The 19,902-nt window shown below is 40.4% G+C and overlaps 3 protein-coding genes and 1 non-coding gene across 6 annotated transcripts; 2 read left to right on the top strand and 2 right to left on the bottom strand.

The window, feature by feature from the left end:
• Nucleotides 1-32: 32 nt before the first annotated feature.
• Nucleotides 33-2,949, bottom strand: rrp7a (ribosomal RNA processing 7 homolog A). The gene is made up of 7 exons (XM_026346152.2): nucleotides 2,876-2,949; nucleotides 2,597-2,739; nucleotides 2,381-2,506; nucleotides 1,823-1,946; nucleotides 1,618-1,715; nucleotides 1,331-1,538; nucleotides 33-347 (listed from the first exon to the last, which is right to left on the bottom strand). The coding sequence occupies exons 1-7, from the start codon at nucleotides 2,937-2,939 to the stop codon at nucleotides 262-264; spliced, it is 849 nt and encodes a 282-aa protein (XP_026201937.1). The 5' UTR covers nucleotides 2,940-2,949; the 3' UTR covers nucleotides 33-261.
• An 857-nt stretch (nucleotides 2,950-3,806) lies between these two features.
• poldip3 (polymerase (DNA-directed), delta interacting protein 3) lies at nucleotides 3,807-8,355 on the bottom strand. Of its 2 annotated transcripts, none has more exons than XM_026345972.1 (10): nucleotides 8,268-8,355; nucleotides 7,403-7,521; nucleotides 6,851-7,278; nucleotides 6,679-6,723; nucleotides 6,507-6,584; nucleotides 5,993-6,202; nucleotides 5,742-5,819; nucleotides 5,522-5,651; nucleotides 5,211-5,277; nucleotides 3,807-4,950 (listed from the first exon to the last, which is right to left on the bottom strand). In XM_026345972.1, the coding sequence occupies exons 1-10, from the start codon at nucleotides 8,333-8,335 to the stop codon at nucleotides 4,734-4,736; spliced, it is 1,440 nt and encodes a 479-aa protein (XP_026201757.1). In that variant the 5' UTR covers nucleotides 8,336-8,355; the 3' UTR covers nucleotides 3,807-4,733. The 2 variants fall into 2 exon arrangements, with proteins under 2 accessions (XP_026201757.1, XP_026201764.1); XM_026345979.1 differs by having other exon boundaries at nucleotides 6,679-6,720.
• Nucleotides 8,356-8,863: 508 nt separating this feature from the next.
• Nucleotides 8,864-9,015, top strand: LOC113163924. The gene has a single exon (XR_003298949.1). It is a non-coding gene; the product is annotated as a U12 minor spliceosomal RNA (small nuclear RNA).
• Nucleotides 9,016-12,072: 3,057 nt separating this feature from the next.
• Nucleotides 12,073-19,632, top strand: fam234b (family with sequence similarity 234 member B). 2 transcript variants are annotated; one of them, XM_026345787.1, is made up of 13 exons: nucleotides 12,073-12,210; nucleotides 13,544-14,086; nucleotides 14,719-14,832; nucleotides 15,158-15,325; nucleotides 15,406-15,521; nucleotides 16,038-16,188; nucleotides 16,261-16,399; nucleotides 16,638-16,832; nucleotides 16,949-17,027; nucleotides 17,116-17,283; nucleotides 17,945-18,065; nucleotides 18,624-18,850; nucleotides 18,962-19,632. In XM_026345787.1, the coding sequence occupies exons 1-13, from the start codon at nucleotides 12,174-12,176 to the stop codon at nucleotides 19,037-19,039; spliced, it is 2,136 nt and encodes a 711-aa protein (XP_026201572.1). In that variant the 5' UTR covers nucleotides 12,073-12,173; the 3' UTR covers nucleotides 19,040-19,632. The 2 variants fall into 2 exon arrangements, with proteins under 2 accessions (XP_026201572.1, XP_026201581.1); XM_026345796.1 differs by having other exon boundaries at nucleotides 18,938-19,632.
• The last annotated feature ends 270 nt before the right edge of the window (nucleotides 19,633-19,902 follow it).

Genomic DNA, 19,902 nt, shown 5'->3' with positions numbered 1-19,902 from the left:
TCCTTGTTAAATGAAGGTCACAACTCTGGCTCTGAAAGGTTCACACAGTGGTTTACTTAAACTTCAATCTCACAAAATTTGATGTTGAACTTAGTCCCGATGTATTCAGAAACTCTTGTACAAATACCAATGATCATTTCTCTCTTCTGATGCTGTTAATTCAATATTACATCAATCAGAACAATAGTTTAACAAAAACATTGTTTATAATGTAGCTATAAAACACAGTGAAATAAGAAAAAACAAATCTGAGCAGTTAACTTAGTAGGGTTTGAACTTTCTCTGCGCCCTCAGCAGAGCGATTCTCTGTTTATCTTCCTCAAACTTTTTCCTCAGTTCAGCAATATCTGGAAAAACAAAGTGATAAACGATGGTTAGTTTACAAATCGGTACATTAACATTTGTCTTCACCTAAAGCGTCACTCGTGGTCCTGTTCAAGAAAGGAGGTTTAACAAACTGACTCAATTTGTTTTTGGTGCCAGGGAAATCTCAGTTGGCACAATAAAATCTGAAATTGATCACTCAGTTAGTTCTGGAGCTCCAGTACTAGGACTCAGCTGCTCAGTCTGACCTAATGATTTTGTTCATTCAGTAACTGGAAAAGCATGTTCAGACTTTAGAAATGTTTGAATACAAACTTAAACTAGATTTAATCCAGTTTATTGTACTAAAACTAAACTGCTTTTTAGCCTCAGTCAGAAATGTTCACATCATCTCTGATCAGTAACTATGACAGCAATATTTCATCAGCGCGACCAATCACAACACAAGAGTCAATTTATTTGTCCAGAGTTTGTCTAAGGCCCTTGGGTTCCTGCAGAACAGTCTGTGTTCCTGCCTTTTTTATAAAAATATCTTGTGCAGCTGCATGCACCATCCCTGAAGTTTGTACGTGATAACTACAATCTAACATACAGATAATTCTTTACAGTAATCTAATCATTCTCTTAGCTTAGGACAGAAAATGTGTTGTCTGACTTAAGGGTTTAAGCACAGAGTGTGAGCCCCTTGAGACAACTTTGTGATATTGGTGAGTGGTCATGATGTGTTTTGCTGCCTCTGTCCTCACACTGAATGACACACAACTGTAACAACAGTAAAATCCTGGGTAACAGACTAGCAGGCAGATTTTCCCTCAAATCCAGGTTAATAAATGCAGAGTTTTCCTTTAAACCTACTTTCTGGAACCGGCCTCTGTTATATCTACTGTTTTCAACAATTCTCAGACAGAGACTAACGCTGAATTGCTGAACTACATGATTCAGATTCGTCTGTGCTAAAAAAAACTAGCAAACGATCATCTATATCCTTTAACTGCTGTCAACTTACGTTCTTTCTGTGTGTTTTTGTGCTGCCAGGTGTAGAAGTTCATGAGCTCTTTCCTCTTCTTCTTCTTCAACTCCTTCTGTAGAGTTCTCCGGTTGGCTGCCTCACTGTGGGGACGGGCCTTGGTGCCCTTTTGTCCTCTTGAGACTGTCACCCAGCCCTCTTCATCCTCTTGTTGCTGCTCAGCCTCCTTCTTCTGCCGCTCTGCTTCCTGTGATACAGAAAACAGGCTGAAGTCACATGAACTAGACGTGTGGGTGATTCTGGAGGAAGAGAAGCAAAACTCTTACCTCTTCTTTCTGCTTGTCGTAGTCTTCCATAAAATAATCGACCAATTTTTGCAGCTTCTCTGGCTGAACGAAAGACTCTGTGTACTGCTGAATCCATTCTAGCAGGAGAAAATACACCAGTAACATTCATGTTTCAGAAGACTGACAAGAAAATGAGAAAGCAATATTTAATATCACAATGATCAAAAACATGAGCATCACCCACTCTCTACTCCAGTCTTCACTGGATGCTGTTCTGTGCAGACCACCAGTGGAGCATCATGTGGGTGTGATTTAGCTGCTGTTATACTGGTTGAGTTTTGGAACACAATGTATCCGACTTTAAAACCCTGGAAGAGACATAAAAGGTAAAATGACAAGACGTACAGTTGCTTCAGAAAGTATTCACTGCCTTTACCGTCCGCACAGTTTATTGTTTGTAGATTTCATTTATTAGGTAATACAGTTAAATATTGACTAGAGACCATGCTCAATCTAAAAGAGATGCAGATCCTCTGCAGAGGAACAAACATCTCAGTAACACTCCATCTATCAGGCCTTTACGATAAAGTGAATAGACAGAAGCCACAGAGCATTTAAAGGACTCTGAAGAAGATCTGTTAAGAGACCTGAAGACTGTGGGAAAATAATAAAAATAATTTTGCAACAAATTCTAAAATGTTTAGTGTAGTTGGGTACAAATTACAGTGTTAAACGTGCAACAAGTAAACGGGGTGTGAATCATGGACAGCGAGTCAGAGGAGGAAGATTCACAGCAACAAACCTGTTTCTCAGCGGGTTTGAAGAACTTGGACAGTTTGGGTTCAGAATCCTTAAATGATCCTGGGTGATCTCTCAGCTCCACAGACTGAACACTGCCAAACTGGGAGAATAAGTCTTTGACAACAGCCTGAAACAGAAACAGCAGGACAGGAAAGGTTTGCGTGTATTTCTACGATGATGACGGCGTCTAAATGATTTTCCAGCTTTATAAACGTACCACTGAACAGTAAGGGGGGATGTTGAGGACAAATAAAGTCCGGTCCAGTGGCCTGTGTGAGCTCTTCTCTGTCCGAACTCTGTGCTCTTTCACATACAGCTTGTGCTGTGAAACACTGTCGGAACTAAACTGTAAAGAAAGAACTGCGGAGAGACGTAGTCAACACAACACTCGGTACAGTATCTGTAATCACCAACAGAACACTAACCACACTGACAAGTTATGTCCGAGAATAAGTGACAGTATTAAAATAATACCTAGCGTTTTATTAATAAATACCTGTAAATCCTCCAGGAATAATACAAGGCTGGTTACTAGCATGTTTCTTCTTGGACGGCGCCATCTTGGTATGAACTTTCACACCGGAAGTGCAAATACAAAAGTAAAAGCTTGACGTTTTTTTCTAGATCATAATTTAGTTATAAACAAAAACACAAGTCAAATAAGCGTAAGTGTAGCTTACATATGTTGTTGACTTTCATTTTAATTAATAACGTAGAACGTTATAAATTAGCAGAATATCTTTCGAAATAATGATCCAGTCAAAACTTCTACTGAGAAATTTTATCTCCTAATTATGTTTTACTGTGATTTTACTTTTACGAGATCCTGATCTCATAATAATTCATAATTATGAGAACATGTCTTCATCGATTACTATCTGATGTGTCTGATAATATCTCAATGGGCCTGAGAATCATCAGATTTTTAAGATATCTTCAGAATCACATTAATGCTGTGGCAGGTGTCACTACTTCATACAGTTAAAAGCTGATGTTAATATCAATTCGGCTCACTTAAGTTTCCAGAATGTAAAAGGATACAGGCTAAAAATTAAGCTCAACTTGCAGCCTACTGTATGTACTGAGCCAGGAGTCTCAACGCTTCAAACTTGCCTCACAATCATCGGACATTAAAGATTTCTTCAATTTCAAAGTAATTTAGTGGCAGTTATCTGTACATCCAATAGCACATAAAAACTATTTATTGAGAGAAAAGTCGGTATGCTTAATGGTGCAAAACATATATGTGGAATAACAACAGCCTGTTATTGAAAAAGTTCAAGTGACATTTGTTTTCAGCAAACACAAATTTCTATTAATTGTTGTATTTTCTAAATATGTACTTTGTGGATTGAGTTCCATGTCCACAGGTTCTTAAAAGGCTAAATTAGGTCTGCATGACAGGGAGGAAAGAGGAGTCTTAGACATCTAGAAAGCTAAATATTTAATGGTGACATTTCACAGACAGGTCTGACCTCTCTACTGTCTTCTTGACTGACATACCAAGATAGCAACAGAAAATAGCTTACATTCCTTAAACACAGATTGAGGGTAATGTAGACTACAAATCATTAAAACTGTTTTGAAACTACTATAACCTAATAAAACCAGCCACAAACAAAGCAGGTAAAACCAGAGATCAAGAGAGTATTTGACCACTGGACAACTGGTGTACTGATTTTATTGTATTACAGTTTCTGTCCATCGCCAATTTAATCACACGTGTTATTTTGTTATGCAGACTTTTAGCTAGGAAGACTCAGGTTGACGTTAGAGTTGTGCTGAGGATTTGCTGAAGGCAACTTCTTGTCTTATCTAATTAGTCTGGACTATGTTTTTTATTCTGTTGAGTTTGACTATATTACATTTAATTATCTGTAAATGTGGACAATATAACTGAACACACCTGTGTGGATGTAGACAGCCTTAAACATAATCTATTTTTCAGCAACAACAATACTGCACCTACTTTTTTACTTTTTTGGGGGATCGTGGAGTTAAATATAAAAATCTCAGCATATCCAAACAGGCTGGCATTGAACTGACAAAAAAAAAAAAAAAAAAACACATTGCTTTGATTTGGCATCCCTCACCACATTGCATTAAAACAACAAATCACAGGACATTTATCCCCCCTGGTCCATCTCAGAAACATCTGAATACCTCAAAACCACAAACAGGACGCTGTGTATCCATTCACTTCAGAGAAGTCACGTATATCAAACGCGTAAAAATCAGTCTCACATGAGAACGGTGGCTGCCTGCTGTCAAGGTGAAACCCACAGTTTGTATATGAAAAATGAGACTGCAGTAATGTGTTTGTGAACAGATGGTGTATTCACACTAGACGTGAGCTATATCTTGATGCGAAAGGCAGTGGCCTGTGAGCTGGGGGGCTCAGTGGTGGAGGTGGACTGCGCAGAAGACTTGAACAGAGCTTTGAGGATGGTCTGGGGGTCCACCTCAGGTGTGGGCTGAGAGGAGGATCGCTGACTAGCAGGACGGGACAAGGACGGGGGCAGACCATCTTTCTTTGTACTGCTGCCTGCGCCTGGTGTATCACTCAACCTCCTGTATGAGCCAAGAGAGAGAAGGGAGCATCAGAATCTCAAGAAACCACAAAAATGGATAAAACACATAAGAATATGAAAATATTTTAGTATGACGCCTAATATCGCCAATCTTTATACTTCAAAGAAATAAATGCAGGCAACAGGTTGTTCATTGGGGCTGTCACTGAAAGTGAAGGCAAATTTCAGCTCAGAGACAATATGCAAACAAATATATCCAGAACTACAGATTAATTAGAAATGCCTTCCAGGATCACTTACAATAGAATGGGCTGATCTGAAGTGATGACATTTCCCTGAATATGAAGGTTACACTTCATGGGTTGGCCTGAGGAGAGAGGGTAAAAAAAAAAAAGAAGAAAAGACTATGATACACAGAAACACTTCAAGTCTACCACTCTGGTCTCTGTGACTATGAAGACATACAAACACAATATCTTTCACTTGAACATAAGTAATTACATGTAGTTTTATTTGCTGAAGAATACAACTCATTGGCCTACATGCAAAATAAAAGCTGAAGCAAAACACAAACAGACTTAATATCTGGTGTTATTGCTACTGGCACTCACCGTCCAGGCAGCGATTGTTGTACTTCCTGTACGCGCTCACAGCATCCTCCTTACGGACAAACACCACTTCGGCCACACCCACCTTCACCAGCCGCGCCCGCTTCAAGGCACCGCACACGCAGAACAGTTCCTGTGGGTAGCCAGACGACATCAGAGGACTTAGCATATCACTGGATATTAACTACATTAACAGGTTACTGGCAAGTGGTGGTTTACTCACAACTATGTCTTCCTCAGTGACCCGGGGATGCAGGTTATTCACCGTTATTTTGGTCCCCTCCAAAGGACTAAAAGCGGGCTAGAAGGAAATATGACACACCATGTGATAAAATGTATACAATATAAATGGCTGACATAAACAGAGTGTGTGTGTGTGTGTGTGTGTGAGACTAATATAAGGGTGGAGACAAACTATAAAAGGGAGGGAAGGACTGCATATAGGGCTACAGTGTCAAACAAAAAAATGTTTACCTGAGGTGGTGTAGGAGCTGTTGTGCTAGTTTCTGCTGTGCTATGCTGGAGGGTCCTGGAAACCGGTTGTAAGGCCGCAGCTGAGGATCGGGCGGGGTTGGGACGAGTGGGAGCCACAGGGACAGGAGGACGTGGGGCGGTGTAAGCGTCGTTTTTTACCACCTTAGTGATTGGGGCTGTCATGGAGAATGTAGAGCCCACTGTACCAGACTGTATGAACCAGAGGAATGGACAGGATGAGGTTTAGTGAATGCAAAAAAAGACACTCAGCTCTGCTGTGAGACTGGCTATGCATGATTTAACATGCATAATGATAAATGTACCCTTCAATATCCGAGCATGGTAAAATCAAGAGCAAACAAGACATTTTCTCAGCATGGTTTAGTCTTGTTTCAGTAGGGAGCATAGTGTTTTATTCTTCACAAAGATGACTGCTGATACAAAAAGTAGTCCTAAGAGAAATTAAATTCTTAAGAAATGTGCGAGAAACAAAACAGAATTGTGCAGCTCTTACCCTGGATTGTAGCATACTGTTTGCAGTAGTGATCTTTATTTGCTTAGTGGGGGTGTCCTCATGCTCATTAGAAACAGGCTGTGGGAGACAAAATATAAATAAAATAAATAAATGTATTAATTACCAGTTTTCTCTTTCTCATGTTAAAACACATGGAGTAAAAGCGCTCTACCTGAGTAGCTGGACGTATGCCACCTGGCATTCCTACTGGACGCTGCTGTAAAAATTGTAATCACATAACAGTAAGCACGTTAATAAGCTTATACTATTCAACAACTCAACACAGAAAACACATGCAGCCTATGTGAATGAGCTTTCACAAACAGTAACTAAATAAACCTCACCTGGATGGTCTTGGTTATTTTCAAGGGTAGAGCAGCTGCCACCTGGGTCTGTGTCCCTCCAATGCTTCTCTTCAGGCTCAGTCGATCACGGGCATCTACCATTCTCTTATTAACACTCAGCTGTGGCATTGTGCTGCCCCTCACACTCAGTCCTTGTACATTAGAGGCAAACTGCCTTGTATTAACACCAGCGAGGTTGTTGTTTGTGTGTATCTTTATCTGTGGCACAAGCGTCTGGCTCTGTAGCTGGTGTGTCACTGCTGTCTTTTGCGTGGTCTGTACAGAAACACCGGGCTGATTCTGACCCTGTTTGCGCGAGTTGATCATCTGACGAGCATCCTGCACTCCTCCTGCCCCTCCTCTGCCACGGATCTTAAAGCGAGCATCTTTCTGACCCAACTTTTCTCTTGCATCTTTCACCTGAAAACCTGATGGGCAGAAGATTGAGGGAGGTTTTTGTTTAGATTACCAACATATTTAGTTTTCAATGAATATAAAGTAATACATAATATTAGCACTTTTATTTATTTATGCAATAATGCTGATGTTTACCTGTTCCTCCTCCTCCTCCTCCTCCTCCTCCAAGTCGCTGTCTGACGTCATTTGCCCCAATCTTCTGCCGGGCATCAAAGCTCTTGCCAGCCCCTCCTGCTCCCCGTCCAAACATGGTCCTAAGAGAAAGAGAAAAACACAAACTCAACAATGGTTTAATAACATCCATTACGTTCATATGTAGCCAGTGTTCCACTCCATATCTATTAATTTATTTATAGATATTTATTTTTCTCTGTTTACCAAATTCAGGTTTTAAATACTTTGACAGTAAATTATCTTACATTACAACTACACCTATCGCTTCAACGTAGAATAAATGTAGTAAAGTACAAACTACGTTATTCTCTCATGGTGGGAAGTAAAACAACGTACAATGAAAATATTCCAGTAGCATATCAGTACTTTAAATTTGCACTTCAGTATGCAATCTGAGTAAATTAACTTACTTTCCACCAAATCTGTTCAATAAGTGGGAGGAGTGGGAACATAAATATTAGCTTACTAGCTAGCTAAGCATGAGACTACAAACATAAGCAAACTGGCCGCGCGTTGTCACGTTTATGCAACTACTTAAAACTAGTTTGGTTCAAAACACACTTTGGTTGAATAATTACTCTATATTTCCACTTTTAACGAATGATTTTAATGAACAGTTTGGGTCAGTGGCCTGAAGGCCCGCTACCATCTAGCGTTGTCCGAGCACCTACGAGGTGCTCACTGCTAGCTGTGATAGGCTAAAGTTAGCTAACACTTATCAACTAGCTAAAAACAGCTCTCAGTTCACGTTGTGCTTTTAGAAATGCTAGAACACATTGCAAGGTCTAACGTGGTAAAATCATCGATGTGCTAAGAGTTTTGTTACCGTTTCGCTGATGCTTTAAGATTAATACCGCGCTGTCGTATCACTTCATCCAAAGAAACGTCTGCCATTTTCTAACACAGCATCACTGCGCATGTGTAGTTGTAAGGCTTTCATCTAGGGCAACGGAAGCCGAAGGGGGGGGGGGGCAAAACGCGAAGTAACGTAACTAGATGAAGCAGCCATGAAACACAAACAATCATTGCATAGTCTGAAATGCATTTGTTTTTTATTATATGTCTTATAATTACAACTGATGTCGATGTAGCTAATTACAAAGTACTCTGACTATGAACGTGACTTATTTTCTATGGCAAATTGACAATCTGTAATCGATTACTCTTGACACAACGAAAGGCGGATACATGTCCTTGTACCCATGAGCCTTTGCGGCAATCGTAACAACAAGTCTAGCAATTTTTCGCAATATCCACCGTTTACACCAAATTAAACACAGTTTAGCGTCTATTGATAGAAACTATTCCTCTATACAAACATTTGGATTGTAAAATGAGCTACTGCCAGTGAGCCACGCTCGGCACCATAACAAGGAATGCCTAGGCACTGTGAGTAAGTCGGTCCTCGAGCATTGATTGGTCATGCCTTAAACTGATGAGTAAGGAAAATAACGGCGCGGGGTGACGCCCGCGTCCTCGTGCAACTAACGAGATGAATTTTTGGCGGGACCAGGTCTGACCGCGGAGGTGACTCACCTACTTCGTGAGATGCCTCGTGGGACCAGGACCTTCCCCGACCCGACCCTGTCCAAAGAAACAGACCTGAACCGGAACCGGAGCCCAGAGCAGGGAGACTGGTGACGGACCGCTGCAGTGGTTCCACTAGAACCAGAGGTTCCACTAGAACCAGAGGTTCCACTGTCACTTAAAGTGTAAAAAGAAAAGGAACCAACCTCTGTAGTCAAGACATCAGTGTTTATTAATATGTAGCTCGTAAAGTAATGATGTTGAAATAAAAGTACAATATTTGTGGTGGGTAAAAGTAACACACTCAAAGTGTAGTACTTGAGTAAAAGTACAACATCAGTTACTGTACATCTCAGTAGTGGAAAGTAACACAGTACATTCCAGTAGTAGCCTCTGCAGTTTTGTTGTAGTACTGATGTTAATATACCAATTGAGTTTTGCATCAAGAGCATTTGTCTGTGTTCTACGACTTAATATACCCACATTGTACTGCATACATTTGATAACTTACTGTTCAGAATGAGATGAATATTACATTATGTTATTATAAAATATAATATTATTATTATTATTAGAGTCGAACACTTTTTTAACAGCACTTTGCTTTGATGTTGTTTCTTCTTGACTTAGATTTTGTTTGATGTCTTGTTCCTCACTTGTAAGTCGCTTTGGATAAAATACTAAATGTAAATGAGTCCTTCTCCTTTGTCTTCATTTCTTTCTTTACATTTTTTCCACTTTGTTTCTTATATTCATCAGTTATTTTTCCACTTCATCTGCAAATATAACGTTGTTTTAACGTTTATTATTATTCTGTATTTTGAGTTCAGAATACTGTCAATACATAAAGTTTAAAATATCTGAGTGACGTCACTGTTCAGCACCCTGACAGCAGGTACCTGCACCAGGTGTCACCTGACTGGACCGGTGACCAATCAAAGCGATTAAAATAAAGTAACTGCGCGGGTTGTTGTTCGTCTACCGGTTTATTTAAACCCGGAGAGGTCTGAGAAGAAAGTGTGCAGGACAGTCTGAATGTCTGCTGAGACACTTGACAGGGAACTTTCTCTGTCGTTGAGTCTTTAAGAATCAATGGCGACGTCCCAGGTTGTAGGTGAGCCTGCACGGTGTGGGCATGCGCAGAGTGACGAGGGGAGGTTTACAGGTCTATAGAGTTCGGATAAAGGAGCACAGCTGTTTTCTAAGGTAGGAACTTAAAAGTAGTAGAAACAGTAATTATCACAGGTTTTTACCTAAACCTAATGGTTAAGTACATTTGTGCTGCTTGAACCATAAAATGATCAGATTAACTGTTGGATGTGTCACTAGCAGAATTAGGAAAAGGTGGAGTGGACAACGGAGCCCGGATGAAGCCAAGACGGAAAAACATCAATCAATCAATCATTGCAATTTGTTTTTGATGACATGCTTTATAATTACAATGGATGTCGATGTAGTTAATTATAAACTTCACTGATTAGCTAGTATAATAAACATATCTGTAGCATAGACCTCACACTTTGACTGGAAGTTGTCTGAAAGAGGAGTAAAAAGTAAAGTAATAGTACAGTAATAAATGTTGGTGGAAATAATGATTTATTTAGATACTTGATTACTTTGAAACCTGTTTGCTGTAGGTGCAAATGAATCTGGGAATATCTAATAACAATAGAGATATGAAGGAACATTATGTAGAAAAAACAGTGATAGTAAACTTCAGAAACTTAACTCAAATAAGATGTGTACATGTGTCAATAAGCCCAGTGAAGCGCCTGAGGGTTGTTGGGACAACTAGTTTTACAAAGGCCAGCCAATGAAATGACTGCTGACGGTTTCAACTGAGGGGTATTGGATTTTTTTTTTTTTTCTTTTTTAAATAAAGCACAAACACAGGATGATTTAATATATGCTTAAACATAAACCTAGACCTCTAAACGGCTGTCTAAGAACCAGATTAATTGGACGAGAATTACTCCGAGAACTGGATTATTTTAGCCTGATGTCTCCATGATAACTAATTCTTTAGAGTAATTCAGTCATTTAAAAACAGAAGAGTTCAAACTATCACCAGCATCTGACTCATTGTCTCTGTGCTCATCATGTGATTGCAGGTATATGAGGTAGGGGGCGTGGATGAACCCTCCCAGCATGCACTGGGGCATTAGATTCATGTGTATAATTCTCATTGTTTTATGTGTTTTATGATTTACGGTGACTTCTCTTTTGTTCCATATTGTGTTCCACCATGTTTCCTCTGTTTCCTTTAATTACTGTTAAATTAGATAATTTGTTCAGACCATAAGGGAAGTTCATAAAAGATTGGTGAGATACCTTTTCATGGGAATGCCATCTATACAGATGAAATATTACATTATATAACCATTGTGTGGAAGGTTGTATGATTAGTCCATATTTTAATGTTGTATTAAATGCGTGGTGGTTATGTACTATGAATATACAGTAGCTAGAATCATGTGTCACAAAATGTGATCTGATCTTTGTCTAAGTCAAGAGTATTAACAAGTACTTCACTCACAGTTAGTGTTTTTTTTTGGTCATTATTTCAAGGGTTCATATACTTTTTCCACTATGCTATGCACTATTCCATTATTTAGCACTGTGAGGTTTTTATGGTTGTTCTCAAAAAGGACATGAATCATCACAATTCTTTTTGTGTTATTATTATATTTGTTTATACTCTTGACATAGATGGAGATCAGATCAAATTTTATAATAAAATTCCAAAAGGTTCACATACTTTTTTCTGGCCACCAAGTAAACATATGCATGTTAGTCTCTCCCATTGTAAGAGGTGCACACTGAGAGAAATACTAGACTAAGTAGTTTCTCAGTATATCTACATAAATGTAACATATCTGTGCTATAATAATGTAAATAATAAATAAATACATTTTAAATCTGCTGCTTTAACAACAACTCATGCAAAACAACTGTAAAGCCACCAAACATCCTAACTACATAAATAAATTATAAATATGAAGCTTGTTTGTGTGTTTTTATTATCCGAAGCTCCAGTCACGTGATTCCTCGTTGTCGTAACTCCTCCTCTACAGCGCTCTGGTTTTAGACTCGTTGCTGCAACTCTGTCCTCCACAGCTCTGCAGATCTAACCGGTCGGGTCGGTTCCTCGGATCGTTCATCACCGCTGCTCCTGTCTCCAACCCCCGGATCCATCACAGGAGAGATGGCTGCAGCTCTGTCCCGTGCTCTCAAACTGCCCGGTAAGATGCGCTGCACGTATTTCGTCCTAACTAACCGAGAAAGGAGCGAAGCCTCCATCAGTCGGGACGAGGTGGTCTGTGGTGGTTTCTCCTCTTTAAATGCACTTGATTCATTTAATGCGTTCATTCGTCAAACATTATTTGCATTTGTTCGTTAATATTCTACATGTACATGACGTGATATAAGATCGATTTTGTGATTTCTGTGCATGTTGACGTCTTTCTGTAAGCCGCATGTTAGCTAAGCTAGCTGCTAGCCCACGTTAACCCCGACATCACAGCTGACAGTGCTGGATACGCAGTAACTCTGTACTGATAGTTGATTTCCAACAGTTTCCTTTACGATTTGAGTCATTTTTAGGTCTCTAATTATAGTTTATTAAAGAAATAAAGAAAACACGTCCTCATGAAGAGTCTAAATAGGAGCTTAAAGACCACTTTATTCACCCAGAAGGTAACTGTTGTGCAAACATGAGGACGTTTACAGAGTATACACAAGACAGAGTACTGTGTACAAATACTGTAACCCAGAGTAGTAATCCTGCAATATCAGAGTAACACCAGCTGCAGGTGGAGGCAGTAACAGTAATAGTACTAGTAGTGAGGATGATAGTACAAATAATAGTGATAATACACAGTTAGTTAATATATTAAGGTAAATAGATAGAATTACAATAATAACTGCAATAGAGTAATACTAACATTAATACAAATACACAAGTAAATGTAGAGAAAAACACAAAGTAAATCATGAAGTAAGATGATAAAACATTAATAATAATAATTATTATTGTCTTGTGTAATAAACAGTTATGTGTGAGAATCAGATGAAGATAGGGATAAAACACTGTATTTAGTTTCTTTAACAAGCATCTTTTTTTTCTCTCTTCTCAGGCATTAACATGTACACACACACACACACACATAAAATACGTTTACATAATGTGTACAAAGTACATGCTGCCTGTATCCTGCTGCTGCGACACTTTAATTTCCCTTCAGTTGAGTTTATCTTATCTTGTGTTGAAACTGCCGATGTGTGAAAAATGTGTTCGAGTCGCTTCGGATAAAGAACCGAAGTAAAGAAAAGTTCAATACTACTACTACTCTGTACTGTGTACACAAAGGTTTGAACACCCCTGAGCCAGTTAGTGAAAAGTAAATACAACTTATTTAAATAGAATAGAAAGAAATTCTTTAGCTGTTGATGTTAGTTTTTATTTCATGACTTTAAAAATAAAACTTTATTGACTGTGTACTGCACTAGTCATGCTACAGAATATATTAGTGAGTATGTATGATCATCACCAGCAGCCTGTGTGTGTCACTGCAGGGAAGAAGGGCTCGGAGCTCGGGGAGTACGACCCTCTCACCCAGGCAGACAGCGATGACGAGAGCGAAGAGGACGACCTTGTGCTCAACTACCCCAGAAACGGCCTCGGTAGGGACGGCTGCCTCGGAACCGGCCCCTCAAAGCTGCGGGGCGGCAGGTCTGGAAGAATCGTAGCAGCCAAAGATGAAGCACAGGAAGAAGAAGAGGAGGACGAATGGAGGGAGCAGCTCCCCATCAAATCCCGGCAGGACAGAGGCGACATGAAAGGAATGCAGTACTGGAGCCAGAAGGAGTCAGGCAGGGACAGGATGGGGGAGGACAGAGGGGGTGCTGGCTCACTGGGGGGCGCTGGGCTGGGGATTCACAGCACAGAGCTAGAAGTAAAGAGGTTGAGGATGAAGAACGCTGTCCGCAGTGCGTTTTTCCTGGTGCCTCTGGTCTGTGCCACTGTGCTCGTGCTGCTGTGTGCGTTCCTGATCCCGTGTCGGAAAGGAGAGCTGGAGAGGAAGCCGCAGTGGGAGAGAGCACTGGGAGATGCAGGAGGTAAAGGAATGATGTGTCATTAAATGTTGCTGTGCACTATTTGGGGAAGCTGATGTCTGCACTGTTGAGTTAGACTCTGATATTTACATGTTGCCAACAAATAAATGATAATGAATAAATAATAACAAACTTTCGTACATAATTTCAAGAGAGAAGAAAGTTACTTGCTTATTCAAATACTTTAAATGATGACTGGAGGTTGTCAGTGAGTAATATTATTATAATTATTATCATTATTCTCTTCATAAGGACTTACTAGGCTGCACAGTGCAGCCTCACCGATCAGGCTTTAATTACACAGGATTATGAGCTTTACTGTAACCAACCACAGTTTCTGGTTCAGTGTGTACTGTTATTAGCTATTACAGTGATAATAAAGTCAACAGCATTGTGTTTTTAATTACCACATAATTTTATTTAATTATTATGTTATTATATGTTATTAAGTGTCTCTGAGTATCTACAAACATGTTGTATAAATAAACGCTGTTTAAAAAAATGTCCACTAATCGTTCAGCCAAGACATTTTGAGAATGAATCGTAGTTTTTATGTTTTTATGTATTTTCCTCGTTGATTCCGTTCAAACACTGCTGTCGGGTGGAGTTCATTTTGTTTTGCTCTCTCTGTCCAGGTGTCACCCCACCTGCTCTGGCCTTGTGGGATGTTGATGGAGATTCGGTGGAGGACGTGCTGCTCAGTGTTACAGAATGGACCAATCACACTCATCCTCCACAAAGGAACAAAGGTACGGTGGGGGGGGGGGGGGGGGGGGGGGGTTCTCTGAAAAGGCGTGGTGCGACCTGTTATTTCAGAGAAACGATAGGGGCACTTTAGATAAGAGGAGGGGGAGAGTATGATGTGAAAATATTCTGGTCTTGTGTGTGAGTCACATGGAGGAACATGTGCCTGAGCAGTGACATAAGCACCACAGCTTCTGTTTGTATGGATCCGTGTGAACTTGTGAAAGTCCGTCTTCTAGCTCAGTTTAAATTTATCTACTTCACCTTTTCCTTTTTTAACCTTTGTCAGTTTGTTGTTAATGTTTAATGACATCCTGTTATTTGTCCCAGTTTACAGTGTGGTGGCGCTGTCTGCAGTCAGCGGTCAGGTGCTGTGGAGGAAAGTCATGGCAGAGTCTGTCATGTACATCCAGTGTGGTCTGCAGTTCAGAAGCCAGAGGTCACCTGTGTGTCTCCTCATCGGCAAATCCATGCTCATGACCGTCAATGGCACCACAGGTTAGAACAGACTCTAAGGCTGGTTCACAGCCATGGATTCACAGCGCTGAAGCTCTAAGAAGTCTCCTTTCACTCCTCAGGGAAGAACGTATCATCGATCCAGCTCAAGAACATTGAATCGCAGGCGGTTTTACTTCCAGACGTCCAGGGCGACTCCGTTCCCGACCTGCTCATAGCGACCCTGCCTGCTGATGAGGTACAGCTCCACAAATGAACGTGATGCAATCATCGTTTGTGTTTTTTAAGTAACTGTACTCTAAATTCTGAACGAAGACTCGTTTTAATATTTGTTTTTACTCAATGCATAGTTAAATGTAGGTTAGCATTCCTGTGGAAGCTCATGATAAATGATGTTTTGACTTTGACTCTGCAGCGAGTATCATAAATCTACTGAGCTCTGTGACAGGTGACACCTTTAACTGTACTCTCACACAATCAAAGAGCAAACACTTGACAGACTGAACCAGCCTCATATCTATCATCTATCCTCATGTCTGTATTTGCTGAGGCTGAGCTGCTGTGACTGGACCCAGCGGAGCAGCCCACTCACTAATCCAGCTACAGTCTACAGAACTTATCTAGCTCCACTGGTCCTATTAGTCTCCAGTGAGGTTAACAAGTTACCACTTTGTAAATGTTAAAGTCACCATCTTGTGCCTCTTTTGGGACTTCAAATCTTCATTGACTACATACCTTCTGTATTCATTTTCAGGCTTTAGACCTCTTCCTGACCCTGATCTCTGGGCTGACAGGGGAGCAGATCGGACATCCCGTGCCTTTCAACCTCATTGCACAAGGAAAGCTGACAGGTCCTTTGCTCCATCAGACAGAGAAAGGGGCGTACTACATCCTGTTTGGACTTGGTAAGGCAGTGACTCAGCAAACGTACGTGTCTCAGATATTTCTCAACATTACTCATTACTGTGTTTCTTCAGGTAACGTCGAGGCCATCTCTCTGCGCGATATTTACATTCGTGCTACTGGCAAAATGCCGACAACTCAGGCGCTTAAAGTTAAGGATCCAGGGTGGGAGAAACTAAGAAACAGCACAACGTCCTTTGTGCACATTTACAGGTACGCCACAGTGACTGGAACGAGACTCAGGTTACACTTTACAGAGATTTCTTTGTCTAAATCCTAAACCTTTAATCAGAAGAAGAAGCTGCAGTATTTATTTTATACAGTTCTCTACAGGAGGAAACATACATTTATCCAGTAAAGACATCCTCCTTTTTGATGCCTGTATACGTAACAAAGGCTGCGATGACAACTACTGGTACATTAGACAATTTATAGCTTTCTGTCTTTGCAGAGGATCTGAGGGTGTGGAGTTCCTGCTCCCGTTTGTTGCTGGTTTTGGAAACAACCACAACAGCCTGGACCCGGTTTCCAACCTGAACGCCACCAGAAGTGACTGGGTGCTGGTGTACGGCTCCAGCAAACTGTCAGTGATCAAACAGAAAGACATAAGAAAAACATGGACCTTCAGTTCAGAGACCGTTCACAGGTAAAACTCTGTGACTTCCTACTTCGGACTGAAATTCTTGTCTCAAGCTTCTTGTTGCTGAAATAAAACAAAGAATTTGACACATTTGTATTAAAATATAAATTTTCCTGTCACAGTCAACCGTCGCTGGGACACTTCAATGCCGATGGAGTCCTTGATATTTTCTTTCAACACTCAGCTAACGGTGTCATGGAGGTAAAACTTTTTCCAAGCCTCAATAAATCATGTGCTGCACACGAAGCGCTTTGTTCTAACTGGTTTCCTCCCGTGCTGCGTCTGTCAGGCACAGGTCATCGACGGAGCGAACGGGCACCCTCTCTGGTCGGCAGAGTTCGTGTGTCCTCGTCTTGTTTTGGAAACTTCAGCAATCTCCACCATGACCGGCCAATCAGTTTTCCTCTTCTGGGCCAGCGAGCCACTCAAAGCACAAAGGAATAGCACCAAGACAACTGTGAGTACGGAGCAGAGTTTTAAACACACAAACGATGTTCACAGATTATTTTAATGAACTGTTTTGAAATCTTCATCCTAAATTTCTCCCGCTGCAGTGAGGTGTGTTCGTAGCTTGATGTAAATTGCTTGTGTCACCTGTTCTTGAGCAGGTGTGTGTCAGTGTGAGCTGGTTATTAACTCCTAACATCACCCCATAAAGCCCCGTCCTGCTTAGTTTGTAGTTTAGTTTGGTTCATAAAAATGTCAGACAAGAGTAGAAAGAAGAATTTGACACGTCAGAGCTTCATGTCTGCTGTCTCTGTCTCTGCTGTTGCCACTTTCTTCACCTTCCTCACTTCCTAGAGATCCCGTCCTGCTTTCTAAATGTCAACCTCTACATTTTGTTTCAGCACTGTGTATTTTTCCACTGACAGTGACAGAGCGAGAGAAAAGCGTCACACTCTTATTGTTTCATTAAACAACAAAGGCACCATTCAGCCATCATAAATTTCCATTACAGAAGAGAATCTGTCTGTGTGTATGTTCAGGACTCGTATGACAGGTTTGGACCTACGGGGAAAAGTATCGCTCCTGGTGATTCTGTTCATAAAACGGTTTTGAATAAAACCTGGTTTATAAGTGGAGCTAATAATAAAATACTGTGAACTCTCGTCGTGTAGGTGGCACCAGGTGTTGCTGCAGCAGAACCCCTCATCAGAAAACTCTTCCTGTTGCACCCAGCGTATCCCACAATCCTGCTGGAACTCACAAGCACCACAGACACCGCAGTCACGTCTGCAGGTAAAAGTTAGCAGGTGTTTAAACGTTTACAGAAAGTAGCAGATGAATAGCAGAGAAATAAATGAATTTGCCTTCGTTTTATGTTAAGAAAGTAACAGCACGCAGCATTCGGGTGTGAGGCGTTCAGGTACAGTGGTTCAGTGTAGGTGAAATAAGCAAAAACAGTGTGACTGGAAAAGATATTGCACAGAATTCATGGATATTTTTTCATTTGCATTTATTATTTCAATCCCAAAACCACCTAACACTAAATGTGCAGCCTACTAGAGGCTGCTGCTTCAGTGTTTTAGTTATCTGTGGTGTGTTCAGGGACAGTACAGAGTGTCAATTATCCATGTTCTGCAAGATCCCAATCCCCCAAAATAAAAAATAAAAAACAAAATCAAAAAGACAAATCATTACACACCTAACATATATGTAGAAAGACTGATAGAAAAAGCAGTAACTTGATTCTGCAGGCAGTTATTTTCATTTTCAAACAGTTTCAAAAAAGACGTTTGAAGCTGAAGCTGTGACACCAGTATTTGATTATCATTTTCCAACTTTTGGGTCTGACAGTGAGTTATCAGGAGCATCAGAAAGACGCCTCCTACATCACCGTGTCCTCCCGGCCCACAACTGATTCGGAGTCTGGGGCTCGGATCGTAAAGAGCGTGAGCCTCAGAGCTGCTATCACCAAAGGACAAATTGTCAGACTGGGGGAAAGCAACAAGTCGGGGGGGCCTGTCAAACCTGGCGTGTTTGAGGTGAACAAGTTCTTCCGGCGCCTGACCTTCAAACATCAGGTGAGACACACGTGTGAGACTCAGTCGGTCGAATCAAAGAGAAGAACAGTCGACGATTTGTTCTCCTAACTGTGTTTATCTGTGTAGTGATGATCTCCCACCAAACCCCAGGTCACACGAAGCGGCACGACTGACGGGACGCACGTCCGGCTGAAAGCTGCAGGACGCTCTGCACTACAAAGACACTAAGAACTCACATGTCTACATCCTGTTTGATGTGTCACTTGGTATGAACTTAATTAATTTCTGTTACTTAATAAGAAGATTTGTGTAAAAAACAAAAAAAAACTGTAAAAAGAGTGGGAATTCTCTTTATTTTATGTTTGTACCATGAAATTCTATAAAGTGAAAGTAGGGAAATCTGTAAATTTCACTTGAATATTTAGGATTGTTTGGACTTGGTGGCAGCAGAGTAACTCTACACTAGTACTAGTTTATTTCTGGCAGTGAAGATGTGAATCAATGTGTTTACAGTATGCATCACTTACAGTCATGTGTCACATGCATTTTGTAACGAAGCCACTAAGTCTTCTTTCTGCTGATCACTATGTTGAGTACTATTATTGATTGTGTAAATATTTAAGCCTGTACAGTATTTATTGGTTAGCTTTCATGTTTAGATGTTTTTGTTTTATTTGTTAATTTATCCTGTGAGATTTAGTTTCATTAAATAACCAGCCGCTGTTTATTTCCTCTCAACATGTGGCTGCTAAAGGTTGTGGCATTTTAATGTAAGCTGCAACTTCACAAAAGAATGAAATGACTTCTTTACTGAGATGGAAGAGTGCGTCCTGTGGTTATTTTAACATTTATTTCAGTGTCAGTGAATGAAATGATGGAAACCTAATCACACTGACTGTGTGGGGTGTTTTATGAGTCTGTGTGGCTCTAAACACACTTCACACAGGTTTCACACCTGGAGACGTGTTCACTTCCTTCACCATCAAAGAAAAACTGCAAATCTTCATATTTGAGAAGCAGGAAACAGCACCTCAGTATTTAATAATAATAATAACAATAACAATAAATATAATAATAATAAATATAATAAT

The sequence above is a fragment of the Anabas testudineus genome, chromosome 8 (genome assembly GCF_900324465.2).
Source record: "Anabas testudineus chromosome 8, fAnaTes1.2, whole genome shotgun sequence".
NCBI classification, from domain to species: Eukaryota; Metazoa; Chordata; class Actinopteri; order Anabantiformes; family Anabantidae; genus Anabas; species Anabas testudineus.
The sequence above is the reverse complement of the archived record's forward strand: the minus strand, read 5'-3'. Positions and strand labels throughout refer to the sequence as shown.

Bases quoted from the DNA above. Each gene is read 5' to 3' on its own strand.
- fam234b (XM_026345787.1), top strand. From the start codon at position 12,174: ATGGCTGCAGCTCTGTCCCGTGCTCTCAAACTGCCCG. The intron at 16,189-16,260 runs GTAAGGCAGTGA...GTGTTTCTTCAG, and splicing joins CTACATCCTGTTTGGACTTG to GTAACGTCGAGGCCATCTCT. The intron at 17,028-17,115 runs GTAAAACTTTTT...TGCGTCTGTCAG, and splicing joins CAGCTAACGGTGTCATGGAG to GCACAGGTCATCGACGGAGC.
- rrp7a (XM_026346152.2), bottom strand. From the start codon at position 2,939: ATGGCGCCGTCCAAGAAGAAACATGCTAGTAACCAGCCTTGTATTATT. The intron at 2,740-2,875 runs GTATTTATTAAT...GTCTCTCCGCAG, and splicing joins TATTCCTGGAGGATTTACAG to TTCTTTCTTTACAGTTTAGT. The intron at 1,539-1,617 runs GTAAGAGTTTTG...TCTGTATCACAG, and splicing joins ACGACAAGCAGAAAGAAGAG to GAAGCAGAGCGGCAGAAGAA.
- poldip3 (XM_026345972.1), bottom strand. From the start codon at position 8,335: ATGGCAGACGTTTCTTTGGATGAAGTGATACGACAGCGCGGTATTAAT. The intron at 7,522-8,267 runs GTAACAAAACTC...TCTTTCTCTTAG, and splicing joins CTTAAAGCATCAGCGAAACG to GACCATGTTTGGACGGGGAG. The intron at 7,279-7,402 runs GTAAACATCAGC...TCTGCCCATCAG, and splicing joins AGGAGGAGGAGGAGGAACAG to GTTTTCAGGTGAAAGATGCA.